The sequence below is a fragment of the Lethenteron reissneri genome, chromosome 22, assembly GCF_015708825.2.
Source record: "Lethenteron reissneri isolate LAM-NWPU_2019-01 chromosome 22, ASM1570882v1, whole genome shotgun sequence".
NCBI lineage: Eukaryota > Metazoa > Chordata > Hyperoartia > Petromyzontiformes > Petromyzontidae > Lethenteron > Lethenteron reissneri.
This window is the reverse complement of record NC_083800.1, coordinates 8,590,145-8,612,187: the sequence shown is the minus strand read 5'-3', so window position 1 is coordinate 8,612,187 and position 22,043 is coordinate 8,590,145. Positions and strand designations below refer to the sequence as shown.

Genomic DNA, 22,043 nt, shown 5'->3' with positions numbered 1-22,043 from the left:
GGCGTTTGGAATCGTTTAAAAGCTTCTGCTCGTGTTCAATTATTTCCAATTATTTCAATGCAGACTCATACTGTAATAAAAAAGTACCCAGTGCTGCACAGTGATATTTATGTCTGTAATTGTTAAACGTATCGCGGCATGTTCGTGGTGACAACTGCTTTGGCCATGCTGATGACATCTTGAGACGTCTTGAAGTTTATGCCAAATGACTGTGACAGCATTGCGAAGGGCCGGCACAACTCACTTCACCAGTACATCGCATTAAGGTGGGTGACTCCATAGCTTGTACTCAAGAGTATAACTGGTAAATTACGTTTTTATAGCATGAAAATGAATAGGCTTTACCCTTTCTGGCAATAAAACAGGAAGTGTTAAGATGTTCAAACACCAAATAGCTTATGCAAGACATCAAGTCTGCATGAACCTGTGGCAAAACATTCAAACCACAAAAGTGCATGCGGTTCATGCAGATTTGATGCCTTGCAAAAGTTATCTACTTGGTGTATAAACATCTTAACACCTGTTTTATTGCCAGAAAGGGTAAACCCTATTATTTTCCACACTTTGATACTGGAAAAACGGCCCCATAGATACGTTTTTTACAGCCTGTGGTCGATCCACTGCTGTCTTAGGAATTCGCCAATGCTGAGCCTCCTCCATGAGACACCACGCATCGTGGGGCCTCCAGGTCGTTATCATTGTCGACCCACCGTTAATTATGTCCACGTAAATTAATTTCGTCAAACCACTGCTGTATGATGTCCTTCCCAATTCATGACGGGTTAGTCAACAAACTTCCACGCTGGCCAGTGCGCGTTGGATGAAGGCGGGGAGCATATAGACGTGGGAGAAAACTACGGCGCAATGTAAGTTGTTACACCAACCCTCCGCTGCCCACATCCACATCAATACTAAGTGACTGCGACGTCACCACGGCGCCTGTGCCAGGCAAGGTGCACTTTGAGGCCACGTGAAGTGTCGAAGGCTCACTGACGGGAGGTCACGGGACGGACCCAGGTGCCACATGGGTTGACTGATTGAGACGATATTCTTGGTTCTTTCGGTAAAATCACGTATAAGGGAAATAATAAAATATAAAAAACACAAATTCTCACGACGTTCAGACTGAAACACACGCAATCATCATCAGGTGTGAAATCCACAGCAAGAAAATGTATCATTTTATTTCCCTTCTACGTGACTTTACCGAAAGAACCAAGAACATGAATCCCTGCAGTCACGAAAGCTTTAAATAAAAATTTGACCGAGACGACTTGCAGCCCAATGACACACCACCTGTGTGTGCATAGGGGTCACCCAGTCAAGCACTACCCAGGCTCAAATCTTGGGTTTGGATGGGCACATCAAGTTCATTTAATAGGTATAGCCCTGTGAGCCATTAGGCTCTTGAATCGGGTGATTTTGTCAAAGGGCAAATGGATGTCAAAGGGCAAATGGAATACATCCGTTGAAATGCGAATGAGAGTGCCCGTGTGAAATCCTAATGCCACACAGGCCTCCCCAGGTCTTCAATTTGCCTCTCGCCACGTGGAGTTCAACAGGTGCCTGACCTCGAACGCGTGGGCGAGATCTCGCGAGAGGCGGGGGCTATTCTCGCGAGATTTCGCGAGAGGCGAGGGATAGTCTCACGAGATTTCGCGAGAGGCGGGGGCTATTCTCGCGAGATTTCCCGAGAGGCGGGGGCTAGTCTCACGAGATCTCGCGAGAGGCGGGGGCTAGTCTTGTGAGATCTCGCGAGAGGCGGGGGCAAGTCTCGCGAGATAACCGCGTTGTTTACGTCTCCAAGGCAACGCGCCCAACAGGCCCCGGTGCAAACTGAAGCCTTCGTTCAGCCACTTAACGTTTCTGTGGTTTTCATTGTGCCAAGTAAATTTTTTAAACAACAAGATTCATGTTATTTGTATAAGTACAGTGTTGTGTATACGGCGTCAGCTATGGAAGAGGTACGTACTCGTTATTTATATACCGAGGATCACATTAATGTAATATTGCAGTTCAGTAATGCAAATACACGTACTACTGTTTGTTTTTAAAATATTTTTTGTGCATATAATACTGTAACATTGCGAATATTTAAGCTGTGGAAGGTTAACCTCAATGTAGGTTGATATATTCAATGTGTTTCGACCAATTTTGAAAAAAAAATAGTTTAAAGATTTTTTTGTACCAAATCCATCATTCATCTTTCAAACATAATTCAATTCTTGTGCATTTTCATCAGTCCTATAAGTCACATCTTCACCACATCGATAAATGTACGATACACCTTATATTGATTATATGTATACATTAACTTGTGTTCTGGAATATTTTACTATTTTGCACATTTCATACAAATTTCACCGGTACTCCAATCTCATGTCTCCATTGGAAACTATATAGAAAAAGTCCCAAGTGTCTTCATCTGTCTAAACTACCACCAACCACCATCATCATCATTACGATCCGTAAGGTGTCCACTGCACATTGCGTCAATTGTTTCTTTTCCCTCCGTCTTGTGGTGCCAATAAACTCAAGTAGTGGCCACATCTTTCTGGCACAGATCTATTGCGATGTCGTCGCCACGACATCCTCTGTTAAGTCTTCTCTCACTTTCCCCATTCTTCCATTTCGACCGAAACAACGCACTTTCAATTGTCCTGTTCTTGTCCATTACACACGTGTGTGTCCAAATAGTGCCTGGATCAGGTCTTCTTTTTCTTCTCTGTGAAATGTGTATTTTCTTATTCAACTTCACGCGTGAACCATTTTACAACTCTGTTTACACTTATTATTATTCATGTTCTATGAAGAGCCATTGCCCGAAACGTCGCTAAGGCCACACACACACACACTGTTGTTGTTAACGGATGTGTTGAGTGGTTTGTTGTGAACTCTGCTTGTACCCCACTCCCAACGCAGGAGCAGCAGGCTCACCACGGAATAAATACTCTAAACGTAGCATAAGTGAAACTAATACAACTATTCTCATCCACTGACTTTACAATAAGATTTAGGAGAATATATGGAATCCACTTATGCAAATACAAGCAAGAAAATTTCGTTTCCAAACGAAGAGAAGAAATTACTCCATCCACAAATGCAATTCAGCCTGACTAAATGCATTTGTGTTAGGGAAATGAAGATATTCGTCTTGGTGTTAAGTGGGATATTCGGGATTATCTATTCGTATAAATCCCCGCGAAAACGATAGGGAGAAATTATATCGCAATGCCTCTACATGTCTCCCACCAATCTCAATTCACGCATTAAATCGTTTAACTCACTCCATTGGAAGATATGGAGCCATCAATGTGACGGTATTCCATCGCCTGTTAAGCAGAAAATAAGAGTGTCATTAGAAATCAGTCGGGTATCAATCATCCTGGACAGTGTATTAAAGAGTGGTGCACTGGTTAGGGCACTATTTTCTGAACCCAATGAAGTAGGGTTACACAACCACTTTCACCGAAACGGCATCTGGAGGCCTTCATACAGCAGGCAATTGTCACAGGGCTGAAAATAAAAGAAAAAATCGGAATATTTGACCTGGATGATCTCTTGAGATGGAATATCTCATTTCCAAGGGTGTCCAGGCTATCAAGTGATACATATATAGCAATGACGCATATACATACATTTTTAAATCTACATCTTATTCAGGATATATTTATATAATAATAAGTTACATTTACACTGTGTCAAGAACAGGAAACAAGACAGCTCAGGAAGCCAGCGTGAGCATCACGCCGCAATAGACCACATAAGTAAATGGTGCACACAGCCGGTTCATATATATATTAAAAAGTATAGGTTTTAATTGTCAGGGCTTAATTTCATTTGAGTCTGTCCTGGTTAGCAACCCAGATAATAGTTCCTGGCACACCGTATCCAGTATACGTCTCGATATTAAAGTGCTGTCATTACTAGTCACGTGTGTACTCCAGTCTCCTAGTGATGCGACAAATATTCGGTGAGTAAGTTAACCCTGGTCCTATAAATTACACGAACTTTATACAGTACTCGTATAAATAAACAGCATGTAATCAAACAAAACCAAAGCCCATTTGAAACCGAGTGACCATGTGTGCACGCAGGAAATAGAGATGGAGAAAGAGAAAGCGCCCCCCGTTGTTGGCGACGAGGGCACGTTTGAGTCGCTGGAGAGGGACTTCCAGGAGGTGCTGAGCGAACTGACAGGCGACAAGAGCCTGGAAAAGTTCCGCGATGAGTACGAGAAGCTGCACCGCGCCCTCAAGAAGTCCCACGACAACGAGAAGCGCCTAATGACCAAGTGCCGTGAGCTGAATGCCGAGATTGTCGCCAACTCTGCCAAGGTGTCCACCGCCCTCAAGCTATCGCAGGAGGATCAGGCCAGCATTGCTTCCCTCAAGAAGGTCAGCAACTTCTTAAAAAGAAAAAATCCCCCACAATGTACTCCGATTGTGTTATCAGCATCATGTCATGAGCCGAAGAAACTATTCGGATCTCTCACAGAGCAATGCTTTAATGGTATAAAATGGGAAATTGAATTGGATACCATAGAGCTCCTTCTGGGATCCCTTCAAGTGATTTGATTCATATTGTAGAGGGCAGCATTTTCCCATATGAGAGCGCATGACAGCCAAAATGCCAAATTAAGTACATTCATTGGTGATCAGGCTGAGAACATCAACTTATTACACTTTGAGAGCTCAATTTAATCACAAGTGGCTGCCTGGATACGAGCCCAGGATCTCAGGGATGCCAGCTCAGCACTCTGACCTCTGAGCCACTCGGCGACCTTGGTCAGGAATGTCCTCATAGCTTTCCTATGCCGATGAATTAATCAAATGTGGAATGCACTTCCATCACTGACAGCTAAAATCCCTGCTTTAGAAATTACTGAAATTGTATCCTATTTTTGTTGTGGAATGGTGTGTCATGAATAATAATCATTTGTTAAACCAGGAATGTTCGTGTGATATTCAAGGACACTTTTACTAAGTTCCTGCTTTAGATAGTTTGGCTAATTTATTTGTATTGGTTCGCTTGTGGTAGGAAACTATAGTATTTGGAGAACACCCATGTGGGGGATAATGCTAAAATGTCCACACAGATGGGGGGTTATTGGCCTACTTGATTTAATGACATCTCCTGACTACCTCGTATCGCAATGAGTTTGAGAGTTTTACAAAGTGGCGTGATCAACCAACCCTTGCCTTCTAAGTGCTTTTGTAAGGTGTGTATTTTATGTGGGAGGAAACTGGAGTGACCAAAGAAAACCCACCCATATGAGGGGATAACACTGGAACTGCAGAAATAGTTAAGCAAGCTACTTCGATGTACTGCCTCCTACTGGTATTTTGCTGCCTCACTGGTGATACATTGTGCACGAGCTAAACTGATGTCATAAAAATTATATGTTATGATTGGAGTGAGGAAGGTTTGCTGCCTTTTAAGTTCTACTAAACTGATACACTGCAAGGGGGTATTTGTATTTCAGGACTCAAGTGAACATATGCTGATTGTGTTTTATCCATGTATCATCTCCCCTTCAATTAAATCAGTATGTTTTGGAAAAGGAAGATATTTCCCTGGAATCAACTATTGATATATGTTGCCTCATTCAAATTTTGAGAAAAGTCATATTAATGGATAGCCTTGTGGTGGATTGCACGATTATTCTTTGGGGGATTTATATAGATTGCTGCCTGCTTTGAATTGAATTATTATAAAGACCCAGTGACCAACTTTTACATTTCATTGTCTGTGTTTGCTTGAAGGAAATTGAGAAAGCTTGGAAGATGGTGGACGCAGCCCATGAGAAGGAGCAGAGGGCCAAAGAAACCATCCAGACCCTCAAGCAGGAGATCACAAACCTGGCCAAGATGGTCGAGCAAGGAGCCGGCATTTCTCAAGGACAGGAATACAAGTAGATAAGGCAACAGCCAGGCATTCATAAGGAATATTGATGACTGTGACTAGTGGTTAACATTGTTAGTCGTGTTCACAGTGTATCCCTATATTGAAACCAAGGATTGAGCAGTGCTCATTTGCATTGACTAAGTTGTGGAATCTCCACGATGTCTGATGGCGTGGATCACTCGCTTAGTCGGACAAGCACTCGTGACCGCCTCCGACCACTGGTACTCATAGTGCTTGTCCTGTTTGTCACGTTGAAATTTACGACAGTAATTTAAACTCGCATTTGTGTAAAGCATGAAGCAAATGACAACATTTGACCGTACAGTGGTAAGTTGTAAAGATGACAAACAATTTAATGCACTGTTCATGTGTATATTTGAATGCTGCATATAGATGTACTGTAATAGTCATGCATTTACTTCTGGATTTAGATATTCAAGTGTATTCTTACACTCATGTGTACTAAATTGTGTATGTATAAATAGTTTAGTTATCACTCTTGTTGAAATTACTTTCTGTAAACCCTGCAGCCACTAGAGGTCCTACATTTACCAAAATGACAAAAAAAGTATTGTTTGTGGAATGAAAGCACGACTCACAATTGTGGCAATTCATCAAAGCGCAAGCAATGCAGTATTTTATATGCCTAACATTTCAAATACGAATTCAATATTAAATGGAATGCATAAAACATAACGTTTCTGAAATGATGTCAATCTTTGGCATACGTTTCTTGTGTGCCCCGTGTGTCCTCAGCTTAAACGATCTGCTCAAAGCCAAAGAGGACTTGACGAAGGAGAGGGATGGGCTGCTGTCTGATGTGGTGAGGCTCCGTGAGGATCTTGCACAGGCAACCACCCAGCAGCAGAAGATGGAGCAGGATATGACTGAGGTTGAACAAACCATTTCCGAGGTAAGGCGGCTATCACATCGTTCTGAGACAGATTGTTCAAAAACACGCAGCTAAGTTCATGGGATGCAATTCACTTGCTCATTTAAAAACATTCTTCCAAGTAATGTTTTCATTTTCGGTTTTTGCCCAAGGAAGAGGAGTGGTGCAATGGTTAGCACACAGTGCGATGGACCTGGTCACCTGAGTTCGGTTCTTGGCCATGACTAAAATCAGTAGCGAGTAATATCTGAACCAGTCCAGTTATGCCCACTCCCTGCCCTAACCCCCTCAACAAACCTATACTGAGCAGCATGGTGAAGTATGGTCAAATAACCCCCATGACCAATACGGCATGTGGAAGCTTTCATCCAGCTGCAGATTGCATCAGAGCTGTAAAGTTATTTTAAAATATTGAAGCAACTAAAAATGTTGGGCAGAAAAGGTCGAAAAAGAGGGTTGCAATTTTAAACACATTGAGATGTTAAATTAATGAAAGTACATATTTTTATACATATTTTGAGTGAGACTCTTTTAACCTTGACATGTTTTTAATATTGTGTATTAAATCATTGTAATGTGTGGCAATAGAAGTGTGCATGACGCTTAACGTTTTGTGGGGTTTCAGGAGTTAATTAACTTAATGGCCTCTTGCAAAGGAAACTTGGTTGAAATATTTTGTCGTATCTCCCACCACAGCTTCAGCAAGACATCCAGATGCGACAGAATGACATAATGCGGGAGACTCGTCGCAAGGAGAAGCTGGAGCGGGAGGTTAAGCAGATGCAGATGGATATAGACAACAAGCATGCTGAGAACAAGAATCTGCAGGGCCATCTGCAGCGCAGCAAGGATGAGCTACAGAGGCAGGAGCAGCAGCTTAAAGACCAGAACGTAAGGCTTTGGCGGTGTGGTTCACAGGCCAGAGTGCTGAGCTGGCACCTATTAGTTCCTGGATTCAAATTCAGACCTGCGTAGTGAGTTATTCTTAGTCCATCAAAATAAATGTCGGTTCTACATTTAATTTGCCTAAAATCCATGGGCCGTTCTCAAACACGAAGGATTGCACTTCTCTGCGAAATATTCAAATGGACACTGTGCCCCATGACATTGCAAATATAACACAATTGGAATTCAAATTTGGTAAAAGGAAAACAACTTTTCAAAGATGGGAAGGAAATTATTGTTTTACTTAAAGCATTATTGAGAGAAAAGCACTCATGCCAACACTATAAATACGTCATAATGAGCATAGCAACTCCACTTAAATGATGCTTTCATCCCCGGTTGACTCTTTAATGATCCTTTGCTGGTCCCCTTTGTTGTTACTTTTTAACTATGCCAGAGGGATTGTTGCATTTTGTTTCAGACACATTTCATTCATGTCCATTTTTTTTATTTAGTGTCATTTATCACGTGTGTGTTGTCTCTCTGTGTGCCATAGATACAAAATGAGCGAACAATCAAGGAAAGTGAAAGCCTGAAGGTCAGATCCATGAAGCTGCAGCAAGAGTACGATCAGAAGGTCATGTTGGTGGATCAGCTGGCGCATGAGAACCAGCAGAGTTCTGGTGAACTTAAAGTACGTGCTGCTTGCTCACCACATTCTAATCTGAAGATGTGATAAGTTTATCCCACGGGAATGATCTCAAACTGGAGAGCTATCACACTATTTAAAAAAAAAATTGTTTGTAAAGAAGTGTACGAAGAAAGGTATTGACACATGTAAAATGTTTCAAAGCCGGAAGACGTTTCTCCTTTTATTATAAACGTTCAGTGGATTGCACTTATTTGTGTCATCGTACTCTCCAGCAGAGGGCCCCATAACACAACATTGGACCAAATCTTTGTTCCCGGAATATTTTCTCACAATGATATTGTGGATTATAGCCACATCACTTTTTACATTATAATTGATGCAATCCATTGCCACTGCCTTGTTTGTTGATTTATTTTACATTTTAAGCAGAATATTTATATTTAAAAATACAATAAATCATAACGTATGTATGTAGGTTGCACTTCTTTCGCATCGTGCGTAAACGAGGATACCCCAATGTTAAGTTTCAAGAAATACAGATGATGATTCTCAATCTGTCTGCTCTTGATGGACAGGCTCGGGAGGATGAAGTGTTCCAGATGAAGCATGAGATCACTCGGCTCACCAAGATGCGTGAGATGACGCAGAAGAAGCTGCGTCAGATTGAGGACCAAAAGACGGAGGTGGAGCAACAGAGAGAGATTTTGAAGAACCAGATTTCTAGAATGGAGAAAGGTTCGTATCCTGTTTCCTCTCTAAATCTCAATTGCTTCACCAGGATCTATGCTATTTGAGCTAATTTGAGCTTGTAGGAATATGTAGAGTTTGACAGTCTGTCCTATTGGTCGTCAGCCAACCAGTTTTCAATTGGTATTTTCATCTGTTCTTTTCACGAAAAGAAAATGATCATTATTGTTTAGGCTTCAGTCATAAACTACGCAAGTTGTCGTGTGAAATTAAAATTTCTCAACAATTAGTGTGCTGAAAATGTAAGTTGAAATGTAAATTTATCACAATGTTTGTATGACTTAATGTATTTTTATTCATCATTTCTGTATAACTTCTAATTTGTTGATGTTTATAAGTGTAATTTAGTTTGAACAAATATTTTTGAGAGCGCAAACACACTGCAGTTATGCACCAATGAGTACATTTTTATGTGCAGGAGTGAGATGGATTGTGACATCATAAGACCATGAGAGATGCTATTGATAATTCTTAATCCAGCAGTGAATCGTAATGGCTCACAAGAGTGATGATAACATATTTATGAATATTGACATTTATTGTGCAGAGGCCGAGGCTTCAAAAAAACAGATGGAAGTTGACAAGAAGGTTATTGATGAACTACAGCGAGAGAAAGAGTTATTGAATAAGGTCAGAACACCACACTACCAATTACTCTTAATATGTACATAATGTTTGTATAAGTGTATGCCTTCGTGTTTCTTTTACACAACAACAATGCATTCTGGTTAACATTTGCCCAACTGATGTTTGGTGATATAGCAGAAGTGTCCTTGGGTTATGCACATTAAGAGATATTTTTTATTCAAGCGATTTGTATGTACGTTGAACTTCTTTCGCACCATACATAGCCATCAGTGCTAATCGGAGGTGCGGGGGAAGGAAGACAAACGAAACTGAACTTGGCATTGTGCGTGATTAAATATTGTACACTATTAAATATATAACACTGTCAAAAACACTACATATTAGTCGAGCACAATAGTACACATGCTGCATGCCACAAAGCCACTGCTTACGTGTGTGCTAGCTGCTTAAATGCTCCGTTGCGTGGATTGCAGAACATCGGCAAAGCGGCAGGTGAGACACAAAAGCAGGTGCACATGGTGCGCCTGCACGAGCAGTCCAAGCGCAACCTGGAGCAAGAGATCCAGAATTACAAGGACGAGGCCCAGAAGCAGCGCAAGATCATCTTCCAGCTGGAGAAAGAGCGCGACCGCTACATCAACGAGGCCAGCGACCTCACGCAAAAGGCACGGCTGTGGATGCTGCACGGGACCCTCACTACCGTGGCAGGCTCGTGGAATAATTTTCAACTCATACATGAACGTGCAACTAACTGTCTTTTGTCTTATTGCCAAAATAAAATAACCCTTAGTCCGTCAAGCATTGGGCCCGCTGGATTAATATTTGTAGCGGTTGTTTATTTAAGTGAAGCCAACCCTAGAATAGTCCAAACTTTTCTGAGTTTCACAGTAATTGCATTATAAATATTATGCATGTGGTAATTCACATGCCGGTGTATAGATTGTACAATTCGATTCTAGAATATTTTTCTTGTTTGTAATGTTTGCTGTTTTGCCCTGGGGGTGCATATAGAATCTACTGTAGTATAAAATGAATTGCATCATTCTTAAATATACATGTTGATGCTAGAATCGTGAGCATAATACATTTGAATTAATAGGATATTTATTATATGCATAATATTTATGCATGAAATAAATAATAGTACAGCTTTGTACTTTGATATCCCCCTATGCTGAACTGGAATTCCACTGGAGTAAACCACTGCAAATAAATGTTTGGCATAGTAATTTTAATGTATGATGTGGAATTATACACTATATATTAAATTGTATATAAAGTAATTCTATAACATCAGGCACAGTTTAGCATGATGCAGAATTTGTTCATTTACATGTTAATCATGCTTTGTATTTTTGGATTTTACCCAACTTGAAAGGCGCATGTTTCTTTATGAATGCAAATGCCTTGCCAAACCACTACAATGAGTAAATATGACTGGCCATCGTTCTTAAGCCAGGATTAGGAACCACTCGTGGCTAAATAAGCAAGCTTGATGCCGAGTTGATTGCTGATGGCTTCACTCGAAGTCTGCGGTTTCCTGTGTAAACCTTTCAGGTTCTACTGCACATGGAGGATGTGAAGGTGCGCGAGATGCAGATCTTTGACTACAAGAAGAAGATAGCAGAAGCCGAGACGAAACTCAAGCAGCAGCAAAACCTGTATGAGGCCGTGCGCTCTGACCGCAACCTCTACAGCAAGAATCTCATCGAGGCACAGGTGCTGTCACTGCCTGGCAGAGTGCTCGTGTCATGATAGTCATTCACCGAGAGAGCCTTTTTATTTCACTGCTGTCCATGAGTGCCTTCAGAGCACCCTATTTTGACATATTTTGCCCTTTCCATTATGTTCAATTCTAACTCTATATTTTAAAAGTGTAATGTTATGCTGATTTATTTTATCATCAGCAACCATGATCAATCCACTGCTGGATTAAGACCTCCCTATACCACCACCATCCCCAAAAGCTGATTAATTTAGATTGGTTAAATTTTAAGTTGTAAGCAAAGAGTTTCTAAAACTTTGCAAATATTACTTTAGTTTTTTCTCGTGTTTATCTTTGTGATTTACTTTGTGTAGTTCTACAATCCTTTCCCATATTTCACTTTTATTAATTGTAATTGTGACGGGTGTGTAGAGACCTTGATACAGTAGTGGCTAAACAATGACTGATGATAAGATGAGAGAAACAGTTAATGTTAGTCAGGGTTGTTTTTCACCATGCATTCTAAATCATTAACCAAAGCTAATAGCTTTGAAGCAGTTGGAGTAATTCAGTCTGAAGAGGGTAAACCCAGTCCTACAGCAGGTCAAGTATGTACTCATATGTGGGGGTGTATAGATTTTTTTCGGCAGCCAATAATCCAAATTATTTTCTAAAGGTAATATATATGTATGTGACTGCGCGAGAGCATTAATACTTGTGACTCAGGGTTGCATTCATGATGTTATTAATTTATCATGAAGACAAACTCGAGTGCATGATGGTCTTGTGACTTTTATCAACAGCCGTGGCAGCACAGCCTTGTGTCACGCCAGCTGTATTTTAGCATGCTGCTTGTTTTATCGGTATATCTACTATAAAAATGCATATTTTACTTCAATCGTGTAATAGGTAGCATTATGATCCGTGTTTATGGTATGTCACGAAATGCTAATGGATGTGTGTATGACAATGACATTTCTTAAAATGTAATCTCATTTGTGAAGGATGAAATAACGGAGACAAAGCGGAAACTGAAGATAATGAACCACCAGATTGATCAGCTGAAGGAAGAGATCACGGCCAAAGAGGCGACGCTGGTCAAAGAGCACATGGAGAACCAGCGAGTGGAGAAGGAGAGGGAAGCTCTCAAGGTATGAGTTGTTCAGTCGTCGTGAGACGTACTGGTATGTACTGGCCAAATGTTGCTTGATGAATTACCTCCAACAAACTGCTTGCATCAACATTTGCAATTCTACATTTGCAATCAAAAAGGACCACGTCTCATTAACACTAAATTATAACAGAGATATGTTAATATTTCAGGCAGTGGCCTATGTTGAGAAGAGAAATCGAGCAGAAAAATTTGACCGAATTATATTTGGCAATCACACTTTACATGAAGACTGTTGATAGGAACAATATTCAATTGATACCTAAATCATGAATGATTCATATGCTTGTGCATCACTGTCTTTGCAGTCTCAATATTTCATATGATACATACTTACATCTATTTCTAAAAGCCAATTCCAAGTATATGTATAGCATACTTATGCAACACAAGTGTAGTGACTCACTCCGAGTAGGGGTTCTTAAGACACCTTCTTTATTCCTACACGTCAGGGAACTACAGACGCCCTACGTGCTTACACGCCAGTCACACATCCGTCTCTTGACGGCACTGCCTAGCTAGTACAGTTGACAGGCTGGCTAGCTAGCGGCGCCTTCAGGTGGTCGAGGCGGCGGTGAGGAAGGTGACGAACAGCGACACGGCGAGGGGGGTCCACTCCCAGCAACAGCCCCGAGCCCCCGTCCTGGGCGCCCTCTTATCCTCCTGGCGTCGCCTCGCCCCGCCCTAGCCACGCCCCCCTTCTAGAACATACTCGCGGGTTCTCGGCTTCCAGATGGACCCCTGTCCTCGGCTTCCCTTTTGATCTCCACCTGCTGACGTGTGTACTGCTGTCAGTACCCCTTTCCGTCAGCAGCCCGCGTTATTACACTACACAAATGTAGCACAATATATATAAAACTATTTTAAAATACAGAATGATTGGTAATAATGGAATGGATGTTTACATGTTTAAGTTTTTCCAAGTGAGTAAGAAACTATTCAGAAGCATTTTCTTAGGCAGCATTGGTTTTTTTACCATGATGATTGGTTTATGCTTATGACCAAATCACTCGCCAATCTCCTCACATTTCAGGAAGCTAAGTGGGATTGAGCTTGAGTAGCGCTTAGATGAGTGACCACCATGCACAAACATATTAGTTTAGGGCCTCAGGTACCACGTGGTGGGCAGTAGAGGGCGGTGCAGTAAATTAATTGATGTCATGTACGTTTATGCTGTGTTCCCCACCTTCACCACCAGCACTAACCATAATGGTGAAATATCGTAAAATGACCCTCACGACCCGCACAGACGTGGGGAGGGGCCTCATCCAGCAGTGGCTTTACAAAAAGGCTGTGTATGTGCACATTGGTGGAACGTGCTTATGTATGTTGAACTTCTTTCGCACCGCACGTAGCCAACCGTGCTAATTGGAGGTGCGGGGGAAGGACAACAAACTAAACACAAAAAGCAGTTTTCAAGAAGTTATTTTTCAACCTAGATTTAAAAGTGCATGGCCGTTGCTTGCAGGTTGAACTGCAGCGGATGAAACTGCAAGCAACGGAAACAAAGGCCTTCATCGACTCGCAGGAGGTGGAAGAGCGGAAGCTGCTGCGAATCATATCTGAGGCGGACCAGGACCGTCTCCGGCAGAAGAAGGAGCTAGATCAGGTTGGAACCGTTGCAACGAAGAACTGAATTTCATTACGTTAGGTGTGTACAGTGGTGATTAACGAAAGGCACATGCAGGCATGAGGTGGCTTGTAGCTCCAGAAAAACTTGAGGTAATTCTACAACCTTGGTAGATGTCAGCATTGGTTGATAATGACAGTTGATGAAAGTTCTTAATTAGCATTTAATACCTAATTTGCTTTATAAAAGACAGCGTACATATACAAGACAGAAAGGCACTATAAATGTAATAACAGCATCAAGATCCATCATAGAGGTTTTTTGGGTTAGATCGCGTAAATAGAAATGTTGCGTTGAACCCGCCACCACCCGACACAGCCAATTAGTAAGGTTTGTTATATAGACAAAACATGGCAATTCGTTACTAGTACAGCACACCGGTGTGTTGGAAAGTAAACCCACAACATTTACAATTCGAGTACGACGTTTTATGACAGCCAGATATGGCTGTCGCCTGATGATGCTAGTTGTAGTTACTGGCGAAACGTTGTACTCGAATTGTGCCTCTATTATGGATGTTGGTCGTGGAAGCATAAACATGTCATACAGTAATTATATATCTAATAACTAATGTGGTAAGACCATAAACTCACTACACTTGAGTACCAGGTTTAATCACAGACGGCTGCCAGGGTTTGAACCCACCATTTCAGCAGTTCCAGTGCAGTGCTCTGATTTCTAAGCTTCCTCAACGCAAATAGAATTCAAAATGTGCCCACCGTCCTATCTAACGGGTTTCCTCTTGCCACGCGATTTCTGTCTGCTGCCCCCGCAGGTCCTGACGGAGCGCGACGTGCTGGGCACGCAGCTGGTGCGGCGCAACGATGAGCTGGCTCTGCTGTATGAGAAGATCAAGATCCAGCAGTCGACGCTCAACAAGGGCGAGGTGCAGTACCGCCAGCGCCTAGAGGACATCCGCCTGCTCAAGCTGGAGATCCGCAAGCTGCGTCGCGAGAAGAACATCCTCACCCGCAGCACGGCCAATGTCGAGGACCTCCGGTAACGCTGCCATGCCCGTTGCCATACCCTGTGCTGAGTGGAGTAACCGGACCTTACGTCACGCACAGCCACACAGGAGACCTGAGCTTTGTTGTTTATCAAGCCTGACTCTGTTAATGAGACCCTGAAGGTTGAAACTGGTACAGAGTTTGGTTCCTTAAACAAATGCTGCTGGCCAATATCCTTATCTGGATAAAATGTTATCTACATGTAGAGACACATAACAGAGGTCTACTTTTATATCATCTTCGACAATAAACAAGTATAAACACATAATGAGTTCATGTTACGAGTGTTGACAGGCAGCATCGTAAAAGCATCCATAAAGGAGATGCAACCCGAAAAACAAAGAGGCCTTATCTTGCCACATCAGCACTATAGTGGCAACGCTACTTGGACATATTAAAAATGTCAGGGAGTGATGTCATATTGACATTACAAGACTGATATGTTGGTGTGCCTGTCTATTATTGAAGCTTAACACTCACGTCAAACAGTGTGGAATACACAGCCGAGTTACTTATTCACAACAATAGAGCTATCTGTTTTATGGTATTTGTTTTCATTTAAGGAGTAGCGTTCATGCAGCTACGAACCTGGCGAGAACTGGTCCTGGGCCTCTCTTAGGTAGACTCAGCCTCAAATGAGGACCTGGTGTGGTGTGTAAACATTGACACTCGGCAGACAAAGGCAGCTGGGTGTGATGCTGGCCGCTCACCCCCTCGTGTGCCGTGCCAGCCTTCATAGGTGTTCGCTAACAGCACTTGTCTCAAAAGTCAGTTAAGGCTATATGGGGGCTCTTCATCTTGTTTTCCTTTAAGGATGACACAATAACAGCGGTTTTTGACCAATTTTAGAAAGTGATCAGATGCTAGAGTGTAACAGTCCTCTGAGTACATGGCTGCATTTGTAACTCAATATTAATGGGCACACACGAAGTAATTAAAGGTCCTGTCACACTCTTCATGCCCTTTTATGCCCTTGACTGCAGCACTCGTGACTTCCAAATAAGCAGTTTAAGCATTGAAGCCAAGCACAATGGTTATTATATTAATACTTTGTTATTATGCCTGACTTAATTGTTTTATATTTATTTTTGCAATATATTCCAATTGTGCTATGAGAAGAAGAACATTCTATTCAGTGGCTCTTCCGTTGGCCAGTGCATTACCCTGTGCCAGAGAACGGTCAGCAGAAGGTGATATCACACGAGTACTCAACATCCACATTAGAAGCAGCACATTTTCTCACATGCCCTGTTATAGAGAAGTTAAACACATGACAATGAATTCAAACTTATTGGCTCACAATCCAATCCCAAAGAAATTTCAATAAATGTCTCTGCCTACCTCTCCCGAGGTCTCTAATTCTCGCCTGCTACCTGCATTGTGTGGAACTTTCTTTTCCTATCCATTTGTGTTGTCGACTCTGTTGAAGTCCAATCTCAAGACTTCCCTTCTTTCCCACTGCCTTTGAATGAATGACCCTCCCTTTATAAAATAAATGTCAACTATTTTTATGCAGCATCTTGGGATGCAGTGACATTTGGCCGCCATCTAAATCCCGACTGTATCGTATTCTATTAATGGCGATGCGGTGTGGCAGGCGAGAGGTGTACCACATGCAGCGTGACCTTTTGAGGGAGAGGACGCGCTGCAAGGCTCTGGAGGAGGAGCTAGAGAACCCCATGAACATCCATCGGTGGAGGAAGTTGGAGGTGGGGCCCTATTTGCATGAGCACTCCTCGCAGTCGGTCAACGTCGCTGTCAAGAAATGCCTGTTTATAATTGAAAAATAATTGTAGTTTGACCTATGCGACAGCATTCGTCTTAACCGTAGGGGATAAGGCGGCATTTAATTACCATTGCTTTAATCTATTTTGGGCTACATTTAACAAACATTTTGTCACTGACGGAGAGTTCGGTTTACACACCGGGTTCATTGCCACTTTGGTACTGTGTGGTAATCTTTTCTAAACATAAGATGTAGCCACAATTCCAGTTTTATTTATAAAATGTATTAATGTGTGTTTTATCAATGAACATGAGACCATTATTGGGCACTAAAAACTTCATGATTTAATTTGAGACTTTGCTTTATTTTTTTACATTAATATGTAAATGACAAAATTATATATTTTAATGGTCTTGCTTTTTTTTACATTTCTTGCTTTTGATATGAAAACATAAAATTGTATAAATTGTAATTATATAATCTTGCAACTACGATTTCAAGTTTTCTGAGCTTAAGAATGTATGTTAATGAACAACATTCCTAGTTTGTATTTATCAATTACACTAATGCAGACATTTTAGATAGAACTTGAGGGCCATAGTTAAAGCATCAAGAGTCTAACACTGTATTCCACTACCAACAGGGCAGTGATCCCAGCACATACGAGCTGATCCAGAAGATCCACATGCTGCAAAAGAGACTCATCACGAAGACAGAGGAGGTGGTCGAGAGGGAGCTGCTCATTCAGGTCTTCCCTACACCCTTGATACGTCCTTGGCTTCTGACTTATGAGTTATCAATTAGATAAAGGCATGATAACAATGGTTACCAGGTTTCTTCCAAGAATCTTGGGGTACTGATAGGATGACTTCGTGTCTAACCAACGGCTGCTGCAGGAAACTTAAGGTGAGGCTCGCTACCTGTACCGGACCCTCTGTGCTAGAGAAGCTCGTGGCTAGGAGAGGAGGCAATGTGGTCGGCAATAGGCCTGCTCCTCGGAGCTGCGTTAGATGGACGGTTACTGTCGAGACTCGGAGAAAGGAAGGGAGTTTGCTTGGGGGCTTCGCCAGGAGGGAACGCTAAGGGTTGGTGCTGGACGGTGGATGCCACTACGTGCTTGAATTGCTAACATGTGGGCTGTCGCAGGACATTGGACTGCAGATGCAAATGCTCGTAGCGAGTTCTTTCGTAGATTCTCATTTCATGCCCATGCGGAGCCGGTGTAATTATTTGCTTGCTTAAGCAGTCTCTAAGCTGATAAATACAGTGTAAGTTTCTCATTTCACACTTGGCTAATTTGGCAGCTCTCTCCAGATGATGGTGCAGAATAAAAAAGAATATTTTCAATATTATCACAGGTTGTAATTGAAGTAAGATTTTATTGACTGTAGTAAGTTAATACCTAAGCCAGAGAGAACACTTTAGCCATTAAATAAACCCGACAAATGTTATACAGCTATGACCATATGTACGTGTTAAAAAAAAACATATTTCAGTGATAATAGCTAATCCTTTAGGATATTCATATTTTGCTTGGTAACTGACGTTCATATGGCGCATTAGCCATGTTTTAAATCATCAGATGCACACTTGAACACAAGCAATTAAATGTTTTAAATTAGAAACTGTATTGTGTTTTCTTGAAGCAATATTTTTTTAATGGTGGGATAAATTATGATGGGGTCACAACTCAAAACATTGTCAGTATATTTTATGCACTGACTTTCAATCGTGCCTAATTTATCAAAGCTTTCAACCAAATTGCCCAGAATGTGTCATCAGATCTCAGACTCTATGTAGGGTTGAGCTTAGATGGTGCTTGGATGGGTGACTGACATGCACACCAGGTTGTCGTGGGGCTATGTTGCGGTCTGCAGAGCGAAGTGTGGCAACATCCATTGTACTATACTTCTATGCTCCTGCATCTATGCTCCCCAACTTCACCCACCCACACTGAATAACCCCCACGATTCACATGGCACGGAGAGGCACTCATCCAGCAGTGTACTGATAAATGGGCTGTACATGTACAATTTAATGGAATGTGTTACTGTCTGTGCTTGTGTGTGTGTCTAGGAAAAAGAGAAGCTATACGTGGAGCTCAAACACATCCTAGCTCGCCAACCCGGCCCGGAGGTTGCCGAACAGCTCCAGATTTATCAACAGACACTTCGTGAGAAAACCAAGCAGATGAAAGTAGGAAGCTTGGCTCAAATACATTTTTCATACATTTCCTGAATGGTGTGTAGTGGTGGCTATAATGCATTGAGGCTATGCAGTTGCATACCCAGTTGCTAAAGTGATATGCTTATAATATGTAATGTGCCTGGCAAAATCGAGCGGAATGATGAGTGTGGTTTATTTTAGATTTGAAGTTTTCGTGACTGCAAGGATCCATACTCTTTAGTTCTTTCGGTAAAGTCACGTAGGTGAAAACATAAAAAAAAAATAGAAATAAATAGATTAAATCACGACGTTTCGATTGCAACACAAGCAATCATCATCAGGTGTGACAACCACAGCAGTAAAATTTATTGCTGTGGTTGTCACACCAGATGATGATTGCTTGTGTTGCAATCGAAACGTCGTGATTTAATTTATTTATTTCTCTTTTTTCACCTACGTGACTTTACCGAAAGAACTAAAGAGTATAGTGTGGTTTATGTATTTAAAACCTGGCTAACATTCTACAATACTTAGAAGTGGGCTACTTCTTATAACTTAGTGTTTATTCTAGTATCCGCTTTGTGTGTTTGTGTATGCAAATCCACCAGAGCCTGGCCTCGGAGCTCAACATGTACGAGTCACAATGCCAGGAGAACAAATATGAGTTGGAGAGGCTGTCTCGTGAGCTGCAGAACGTCAAGAAAAAATACCTTATACAGAAACGCAAGGAGCAGCAGACGAAGTAAGAAGCTGTTGATGTTCATATATATACTCTATATATACTCTGTATATATGGCGTCATGTGAAATTGCAGGATTATAATGAAATGAGTAGTATTTGATGGTCTCCTTCGAAATAGTCTCCTTTGGCACTGTTACATCGCTGCCAGCGATTGCTTCTCTTCGGAAAGCCATTCTTGAAGTTTTCAACTGGAAAGTTTCTCAGTTTCCTCATCACGCCTTGAGACATTAGTGGAAGGCGCCTTACAAATAAATGTAAATGATGATCACATTTGCTTCATTGTCCACATTGTCTTTGAAAGGTGTTCCTTTCAGAGTGAGTTTCATGCTTCATATTCTCAGCACGGGTTGTTTGTACCATGGTCATAGTTTACATAGGGCAGACTTCCCAATTTAACATTAAAATCCCTTTTTCATCATTGCTCTTCATAGCTCACAATGTGTGAAGCTCGTACTAACAGGGCCTCCTGAGTGTGTGATTGGCATGCTGAATCACTTGACTGCGTGTACACGAAAATTATGCCATGATTCCGTACACTTTTTAGCGGACAATGTTATTTATTTTGTAATATTTCATTTACTATTGCATAAATATATACATAAAGGTGTATGAATTTTGATAATTTTCAAAAGTTATAATTCAACTTTATTGAGTACCACTTTGTGGAAAGTCAACAATGGTCATCATATGGAGACTCTGACCTCATGATGGGAATGTGGAATTTCCACCACTGGCTCATGGCCGACAACAGAGATGAGATAAAATTATCCAGATGGCAGCTTATGAAAGAGACCCTGACATTAAAAAATATATAACCTCTTCCTCCCCACCTCCCTCTCCAAATGTATGCATTGTGTATGTGTGTGTGTACTCTTGCTGGTGTTAAGATAAATTTAAACCATATATATGCACCAAAACCTTACAGATTGTCAAGTCTTTTTTGGAATGCTGATATTTGGGGTTTTCCCATTTACTCATTGAGATTTTTTAAACCTGAAGGAGGACATTATCTTTATTTTGGCATTCGTCAATGTTGAATACAGGACTTACATTGTTGACGGTGATTTAGCCAGTGATTTATTGATGCGTCTTTACGTGGCTCTGCAGCTAACCTGCGCTCGTGCCTTGTGATTCCACCAAAGGCAACAACTGAGCCTCGCGTGATGTGCTGCTTCTCTTGACAGGCAGCGGGACCGTGAACTCGCGCTGGCCGAGTCCGGAGAGTCTCTCATCCAGCCGCAGCGCACTGACATGCCCCGATTCACAGGAGGGGGCTTCAGTATGTCCGCGAAAGCGTCCGTCTGATACCCCACAGCCACGTACATGTACGGGTCGGTTTTGTCAATCCATTGCTGGACGATGGCCTCCCGATGCCCTGCGGGTTGTGAGGGATATTTGATCCTACTTGGCCACACCGGTCATTGTGGGTTGGGCAAAGGTGGGGAAAGTGCAGAACACAACAAGAGGCGGAAGTTTTGCAATGTTTTATTACCCGGTGTATTTTATGATTTCTTGTGGATATGCTTTGTTTTTAAATTTCATAGATGTGAACAAGCAGAGCCAATGGCGGTAATTGGAATACCTATTCAGTCGTCCTCCGTTCTGTGTAACCACAGACTTTTGTGCAGTCTGGCGTTATTTCTAGGGTGTACCAGCTTGCACTTGCACAACTGCAGTAAAACACTTTTATAACGGGGCATTTCGCAATTTCACTTTTAATCAACAGGGTTTGTAATTTTTACAGTATTTCACACCACTCCACCACCTCGACTATATATTGCAATATGTACTGAAGGTTAATGGAATAGCATATATTTAATTTAAATTCTGATTACAATTAGAAAATACAATTTTACAATAAAAAAACTATTATAGATTATCTTCAAAAAATGTAATCCAGTGTTCTTTGCCGCTGACACGTTAACTCGGAATGCATTTTTGTTACTCAATTCAAAATCGTTTTGGATGGAGAGCAACAATAAACAATTGTGGAATGATTGCAGATAATCGTGTGGTAGTCTGTTTTTATCATGCCTAAAGCTCGTCAACAAATCGAACACGCAACGTAAAACTATGAAGGCACCTTAGATACGTATCTAGACTGTATGTTACGGGTGGCCCCAATGAGTTTGAACCTTCCTAATTGAGCTAAAATATGTGAAAGTGAAATGCAGGAGCGCTGTCACAGCACTTTTGTAACTCGCTACAGTTCAAGTTCATTTATTA

The 22,043-nt window shown here is 41.6% G+C and overlaps 1 protein-coding gene across 1 annotated transcript; it reads left to right on the top strand.

The window, feature by feature from the left end:
• The first annotated feature begins 1,775 nt into the window (after positions 1-1,775).
• On the top strand, positions 1,776-21,818 carry CFAP58 (cilia and flagella associated protein 58). The gene is made up of 18 exons (XM_061556516.1): positions 1,776-1,964; positions 4,098-4,397; positions 5,766-5,914; positions 6,664-6,820; positions 7,496-7,690; positions 8,241-8,378; positions 8,912-9,071; positions 9,631-9,713; positions 10,145-10,336; positions 11,229-11,390; positions 12,381-12,527; positions 14,016-14,156; positions 14,953-15,176; positions 16,782-16,893; positions 17,554-17,658; positions 18,987-19,106; positions 19,685-19,818; positions 21,002-21,818. The coding sequence occupies exons 1-18, from the start codon at positions 1,956-1,958 to the stop codon at positions 21,120-21,122; spliced, it is 2,649 nt and encodes an 882-aa protein (XP_061412500.1). The 5' UTR covers positions 1,776-1,955; the 3' UTR covers positions 21,123-21,818.
• The last annotated feature ends 225 nt before the right edge of the window (positions 21,819-22,043 follow it).